We start from the raw sequence: 7,665 nt of genomic DNA, 5'->3' as shown, positions 1-7,665 counted from the left end.
GTAAATCGCTTTGGATAAAAGCGTCTGCTAAATGGCATATTATTATTATTATTATTATTATTATTATTATTATTATATTATTATTATCTGTAAAGTATAGAACCAGTTAAACTGACTGCTGAGTCATTGGTTGCGTCTCTAATGGCACCCTATAACTTATAAAGTGCACTACTTTTTTACCAGCGTTATATAGGGAATAGGGTGCCATTTGGGATGCAGACATTGTTGTGTCTTTAGTTTTTTTATTACCCATGACCTCTCTACACTGTTGACGTACAGTATAGGACAGGACGTGACCCTTTAGGACATGTACTGATCAGCGCATTAGACATGTCCCAGACAACATATGGCATAAGGCCAATCCGTTCCTAGGGTGACATATGGGACTCATTTCTGTGTTTCTCCCCTTTCGCTCCTATATGACATGAAACTAATGTGATTGTTGTTGTGCACAAACACAATTAGATATTACTGCGTAACTCTGTGGTTCAGAATAAATCCTGTTATTGACCCTCTTGCGCCTGACTCCTTCAAAACCACCTCATCACATTTGCTTAATGTAAGGAATTTGAAAATATTTATATTTTTACTTCAACTTTTGATAATTAATTCTATTTTAGCAATTACGTGTACTTTTGATACTTAAGTATATTTAAAACCAAATACTTTTAGACTTTTACTCAAGTAGTATTTTACAGGGTGACTTTCACTTTTACTTGAGTAACTTTCTATTAAGGTCTCTATACTTTTACTCAAGTATGACAATTGGGTACTTTTTCCACCACTGACTACTTGTCATTCTAACCAGGGCTGGAGAATAAAACACAAGTTGAATCAGATATAGGACCAACAAGGAGATTTCAATGAAAGGTTTTTCTTTATTTATGTAAACCAAGGCATCTTTGAACTAAAGACTCAGAGGTTCAGAGGCCGGGACGCGTGGCGCAGACAAAGGCATACTTGTTGGAGCAGAACATGTCGTTCCACAGCTTGTCCTTTAAGTGGCGCAGTGGTCTAAGGCACTGCATCACAGTGCTAGCTGTGCCACTAGAGATCCTGGTTCGAATCCAGGCTCTGTCGTAGCCGGCCGCGACCGGGAGACCCATGGGGCGGCGCGCAATTGGCCCAGCGTCGTCCAGGGTAGGGGAGGGAATGGCCGGCAGGGATGTAGCTCAGTTGGTAGAGCATGGCGTTTGCAACGCCAGGGTTGTGGGTTCGATTCCCACAGGGGGTATGAAAAATAATAATGTATGCACTAACTGTAAGTCGCTCTGGATAAGAGCGTCTGCTAAATGACTAAAATGTAAAAATGTAAATGTAAGTTATTAGTGTGAACACAGTTCTCACTTCCACTTAGATTATTGGGCTCATTTGGAGACCAGAACGTGTAGACCACCTTGGAGCCGTCCGACCACATCCATCTCCCTTCGGTCACTCAGCCCGATCCAGGTATTGCTCTCAGCAGGGTCGAAGCCATGGATCAGGTTTTTCACGAAGCCGAATTCCCCTTTGCTGTTCACAGAGGCCAGGTTGGCTCCCTGGGTCACGCAGTAGGACTCTGCATCGGCCCAGTCCAGCTGAGAGGCGAAGTACTTGAAGCAGCGGTTGTTGAACCCTATTTTTGACAACTTTTACTTTTAACTTCACTATATTCCTAAAGGAAATAATGTACTTTTTACTCCATACATTTTCCCTGACAACCCAAAGTACTCGTTACATTTTGAATGCTTAGCAGGACAGGAAATTGTGAAATTCATGCACTTATCACGAGACCATCCCTGGTCATCCCTACTGCCTCTGATCTGGCGGACTCACTAAACACAAATGCATCTTTTGTAAATAATGTCTGAGTGTTGGAGTGTGTCCCTGGCTCTATTAATGAAAAAAAAAACAGGCTGCCTCCCCTCCTTGTTCGGGCAGGCTTCGGCGTTCGTCGTCACCGGCCTTCTAGCCACTGCCGCTCCTCATCTCATCATTCCATTTGTTTTGTCTTGTTTATTACACACACCTGGTTCATATCCCCTCATCAGTACCTGTATAAGTGTTCCCTCTGCCCCCTGGTCTTTGTGTGTGATTGTTTATTGTGGAGGAGAGAGAAGCTCGGTGGAGCTCCGTGTATTTTGTATCGCTGGGAATATTCCCTGTGTGTCTTGTATTTTCCAGTGTGCCTGTTTTGTGCACTGGAGTGTTTTTACATATTACTGCGTAACTCTGTGGTTCAGAATAAATCCTGTTATTTACCGTCTTGCGCCTGACTCCTTCAAAACCACCTCATCACATTTGCTTAATGTAAGGAATTTGAAAATATTTATATTTTTACTTCTACTTTTGATACTTCATTATATTTTAGCAATTACGTGTACTTTTGATACTTAAGTATATTTAAAACCAAATACTTTTAGACTTTTACTCAAGTAGTATTTTACAGGGTGACTTTCACTTTTACTTGAGTAACTTTCTATTAAGGTCTCTTTACTTTTACTCAAGTATGACAATTGGGTACCTTTTCCACCCCTGACTACTTGTCATTCTAACCAGGGCTGGAGAATAAAACACAAGTTGAATCAGATAAAGGACCAACAAGGAGATTTCAATGAAAGGTTTTTCTTTATTTATGTAAACCAAGGCATCTTTGAACTAAAGACTCAGAGGTTCAGAGGCCGGGACGCGTGGCGCAGACAAAAGCATACTTGTTGGAGCAGAACATGTCGTTCCACAGCTTGTCCTTCATGTAGTTAGTGTGAACACAGTTCTCCCTTCCTTCTGCATTATTGGGCTCATTTGGAGACCAGAACGTGTCGACCAACTTGGAGCCGTCCGACCACATCCATCTCCCTTCCTTGTGGATGTCACTCAGCCCAATCCAGGTATTGCTCTCAGCAGGGTCGAAGTCATGGATCAGGTTTTTCACGAAGCCGAATTCCCCTTTGCTGTTCACAGAGACCAGGTTGGCTCCCTGGTTCACGCAGTAGGACTCTGCATCGGCCCAGTCCAGCTGAGTGGCGAAGTACTTGAAGCAGCGGTTGTTGAAACTGGACCAGCCCGGGGGACAGGCGGTGTGCTGGGGCTCTGAGAGCTCCCCCTCCTGGTCAGGCACGGGAGTGCAGTGTAGACCACCAACAGCCAGGCTGAGTAGGCAGAGGAAGCGGAGGGCAACAGGCATGGTGAAGAGGTTTTTTGTTCTGGTGAAGAGTCACTGAAGTAGGCAGGAGAATGGCTCTAGGGTCCTGGGGTCTGGTCTGCAGGTCTGCTCCTGTGTGCTGGGCTAGCTAGGTAGGAGGATATGTGGGCTGCAGTGGGTCCTTTTATCTCACGTTGAGAGGGTGGGGAGGAGGAGTTGGCATTGAGGCCATTGGTAGATTGTCAATTCGATATTTTCCATAAGCAGCATTTTTCCAGATAAGGTGGTACTGCGACCGTGCCACGTAACCCAGTAGTTATATAAAATCTGCAGCTGTGGTCTTCCCATATTATCTTTAGTTAGGCCCCAGGGCCAGTGTTCACGAAGCGTCTCAGAGTAAAAGCACTGATCAAGGATCAAAACTCTTAGTTCAGTAGTCCTTCCTTTGGGAATACAGGCCCATATCGCAGTTACTGGAAGATAGGGGGGACATGTCAAACCAGTCCTTCCTTTGGGAATACAGGCCCATATCGCAGTTACTGGAGGGCAGGGGGACATGTCAAACCAGTCCTTCCTTTGGGAATACAGGCCCATATCTCAGTTACTGGAGGGCAGGGGGACATGTCAAACCAGTCCTTCCTTTGGGAATACAGGCCCATATCGCAGTTACTGGAGGGCAGGGGGACATGTCAAACCAGTCCTTCCTTTGGGAATACAGGCCCATATCTCAGTTACTGGAAGATAGGGGGGACATGTCAAACCAGTCCTTCCTTTGGGAATACAGGCCCATATCTCAGTTACTGGAGGGCAGGGGGACATGTCAAACCAGTCCTTCCTTTGGGAATACAGGCCCATATCTCAGTTACTGGAGGGCAGGGGGACATGTCAAACCAGTCCTTCCTTTGTGAATACAGGCCCATATCTCAGTTACTGGAGGGCAGGGGGACATGTCAAACCAGTCCTTCCTTTGTGAATACAGGCCCATATCTCAGTTACTGGAAGATAGGGGGGACATGTCAAACCAGTCCTTCCTTTGTGAATACAGGCCCATATCTCAGTTACTGGAAGATAGGGGGGACATGTCAAACCAGTCCTTCCTTTGTGAATACAGGCCCATATCGCAGTTACTGGAGTTCAGAAATAAATCCTGTTATTGACCCTCTTGCGCCTGACTCCTTTAAAACCACCTCATCACATTTGCTTAATGTAAGGAATTTGAAAATATTTATATTTTTACTTCTACTTTTGATACTTAATTATATTTTAGCAATTACGTGTACTTTTGATACTTAAGTATATTTAAAACCAAATACTTTTAGACTTTTACTCAAGTAGTATTTTACAGGGTGACTTTCACTTTTACTTGAGTAACTTTCTATTAAGGTCTCTATACTTTTACTCAAGTATGACAATTGGGTACTTTTTCCACCACTGACTACTTGTCATTCTAACCAGGGCTGGAGAATAAAACACAAGTTGAATCAGATAAAGGACCAACAAGGAGATTTCAATGAAAGGTTTTTCTTTATTTATGTAAACCAAGGCATCTTTGAACTAAAGACTCAGAGGTTCAGAGGCCGGGACGCGTGGCGCAGACAAAAGCATACTTGTTGGAGCAGAATACGTCGTTCCACAGCTTGTCCTTTAAGTTATTAGTGTGAACACAGTTCTCACTTCCACTTAGATTATTGGGCTCATTTGGAGACCAGAACGTGTAGACCACCTTGGAGCCGTCCGACCACATCCATCTCCCTTCCTTGTGGAGGTCACTCAGCCCGATCCAGGTATTGCTCTCAGCAGGGTCGAAGCCATGGATCAGGTTTTTCACGAAGCCGAATTCCCCTTTGCTGTTCACAGAGGCCAGGTTGGCTCCCTGGGTCACGCAGTAGGACTCTGCATCGGCCCAGTCCAGCTGAGAGGCGAAGTGCTTGAAGCATCGGTTGTTGAACCCTATTTTTGACAACTTTTACTCTTAACTTCACTATATTCCTAAAGGAAATAATGTACTTTTTACTCTATACATTTTCCCTGACAACCCAAAGTACTCGTTACATTTTGAATGCTTAGCAGGACAGGAAATTGTGAAATTCATGCACTTATCACGAGACCATCCCTGGTCATCCCTACTGCCTCTGATCTGGCGGACTCACTAAACACAAATGCATCTTTTGTAAATAATGTCTGAGTGTTGGAGTGTGTCCCTGGCTCTATTAATGAAAAAAAAAACAGGCTGCCTCCTCTCCTGGTTCGAGGCAGGCTTCGGCGTTCGTCGTCACCGGCCTTCTAGCCACTGCCGCTCCTCATCTCATCATTCCATTTGTTTTATCTTGTTTATTACACACACCTGGTTCATATCCCCTCATCAGTACCTGTATAAGTGTTCCCTCTGCCCCCTGGTCTTTGTGTGTGATTGTTTATTGTGGAGGAGAGAGAAGCTCGGTGGAGCTCCGTGTATTTTGTATCGCTGGGAATATTCCCCGTGTGTCTTGTATTTTCCAGTGTGCCTGTTTTGCGCACTGGAGTGTTTATACATATTACTGCGTAACTCTGTGGTTCAGAAATAAATCCTGTTATTTACCGTCTTGCGCCTGACTCCTTCAAAACCACCTCATCACATTTGCTTAATGTAAGGAATTTGAAAATATTTATATTTTTACTTCTACTTTTGATACTTAATTATATTTTAGCAATTACGTGTACTTTTGATACTTAAGTATATTTAAAACCAAATACTTTTAGACTTTTACTCAAGTAGTATTTTACAGGGTGACTTTCACTTTTACTTGAGTAACTTTCTATTAAGGTCTCTATACTTTTACTCAAGTATGACAATTGGGTACTTTTTCCACCCCTGACTACTTGTCATTCTAACCAGGGCTGGAGAATAAAACACAAGTTGAATCAGATAAAGGACCAACAAGGAGATTTCAATGAATGGTTTTTCTTTATTTATGTAAACCAAGGCATCTTTGAACTAAAGACTCAGAGGTTCAGAGGCCGGGACGCGTGGCGCAGACAAAAGCATACTTGTTGGAGCAGAGCGTGTCGTTCCACAGCTTGTCCTTTACGTTATTAGTGTGAACACAGTTCTCACTTCCATCTCCATTATTGGGCTCCTTTGGAGACCAGAACGTGTCGACCAACTTGGAGCCGTCCGACCACATCCATCTCCCTTCCTTGTGGAGGTCACTCAGCCCGATCCAGGTATTGCTCTCAGCAGGGTCGAAGCCATGGATCAGGTTTTTCACGAAGCCGAATTCCCCTTTGCTGTTCACAGAGACCAGGTTGGCTCCCTGGTTCACGCAGTAGGACTCTGCATCGGCCCAGTCCAGCTGAGTGGCGAAGTACTTGAAGCAGCGGTTGTTGAAACTGGACCAGCCCGGGGGACAGGCGGTGTGCTGGGGCTCTGAGAGCTCCCCCTCCTGGTCAGGCACGGGAGTGCAGTGTAGAGCACCAACAGCCAGGCTGAGTAGGCAGAGGAAGCGGAGGGCAACAGGCATGGTGAAGAGGTTTTTTGTTCTGGTGAAGAGTCACTGAAGTAGGCAGGAGAATGGCTCTAGGGTTCTGGGGTCTGGTCTGCAGGTCTGCTCCTGTGTGCTGGGCTAGTTGGTAGGAGGATATGTGGGCTGCAGTGGGTCCTTTTATCTCACGTTGAGAGGGTGGGGAGGAGGAGTTGATTTTATATAACTACTGGGTTACGTGGCATGGTCGCAGCATTTTTCCAGATAAGGTGGTACTGCGACCGTGCCACGTAACCCAGTAGTTATATAAAATCTGCAGCTGTGGTCTTCCCATATTATCTTTAGTTAGGCCCCAGGGCCAGTGTTCACGAAGCGTCTAAGAGTAAAAGCACTGATCAAGGATCAAAACTCTTAGTTCAGTAATCCTTCCTTTGGGAATACAGGCCCATATCTCAGTTACTGGAGGGCAGGGGGACATGTCAAACCAGTCCTTCCTTTGGGAATACAGGCCCATATCTCAGTTACTGGAGGGCAGGGGGACATGTCAAACCAGTCCTTCCTTTGGGAATACAGGCCCATATCTCAGTTACTGGAGGGCAGGGGGACATGTCAAACCAGTCCTTCCTTTGTGAATACAGGCCCATATCTCAGTTACTGGAGGGCAGGGGGACATGTCAAACCAGTCCTTCCTTTGGGAATACAGGCCCATATCTCAGTTACTGGAGGGCAGGGGGACATGTCAAACCAGTCCTTCCTTTGTGAATACAGGTCCATATCTCAGTTACTGGAAGATAGGGGGGACATGTCAAACCAGTCCTTCCTTTGTGAATACAGGCCCATATCTCAGTTACTGGAGGGCAGGGGGACATGTCAAACCAGTCCTTCCTTTGGGAATACAGGCCCATATCGCAGTTACTGGAAGATAGGGGGGACATGTCAAACCAGTCCTTCCTTTGTGAATACAGGCCCATATCTCAGTTACTGGAGGGCAGGGGGACATGTCAAACCAGTCCTTCCTTTGGGAATACAGGTCCATATCTCAGTTACTGGAGGGCAGGGGGACATGTCAAACCAGTCCTTCCT

The 7,665-nt window shown here is 45.3% G+C and overlaps 1 protein-coding gene across 1 annotated transcript; it reads right to left on the bottom strand.

Moving 5' to 3' along the window:
- Nucleotides 1-4,691: 4,691 nt before the first annotated feature.
- LOC311118812 (C-type mannose receptor 2-like) lies at nucleotides 4,692-6,714 on the bottom strand (the record flags this gene model as incomplete). The annotated part of the gene is made up of 3 exons (XM_084193595.1): nucleotides 6,149-6,714; nucleotides 5,994-5,998; nucleotides 4,692-5,071 (listed from the first exon to the last, which is right to left on the bottom strand). Exons 1-3 carry the CDS (start codon nucleotides 6,619-6,621, stop codon nucleotides 4,692-4,694), a joined length of 858 nt encoding a protein of 285 aa, XP_084049721.1. The 5' UTR covers nucleotides 6,622-6,714.
- Nucleotides 6,715-7,665: the final 951 nt, after the last annotated feature.

Source organism: Coregonus lavaretus (assembly GCF_964263955.1).
Source record: "Coregonus lavaretus genome assembly, contig: HAP1_SCAFFOLD_685, whole genome shotgun sequence".
NCBI lineage: Eukaryota > Metazoa > Chordata > Actinopteri > Salmoniformes > Salmonidae > Coregonus > Coregonus lavaretus.
The sequence above is the reverse complement of the archived record's forward strand: the minus strand, read 5'-3'. Positions and strand labels throughout refer to the sequence as shown.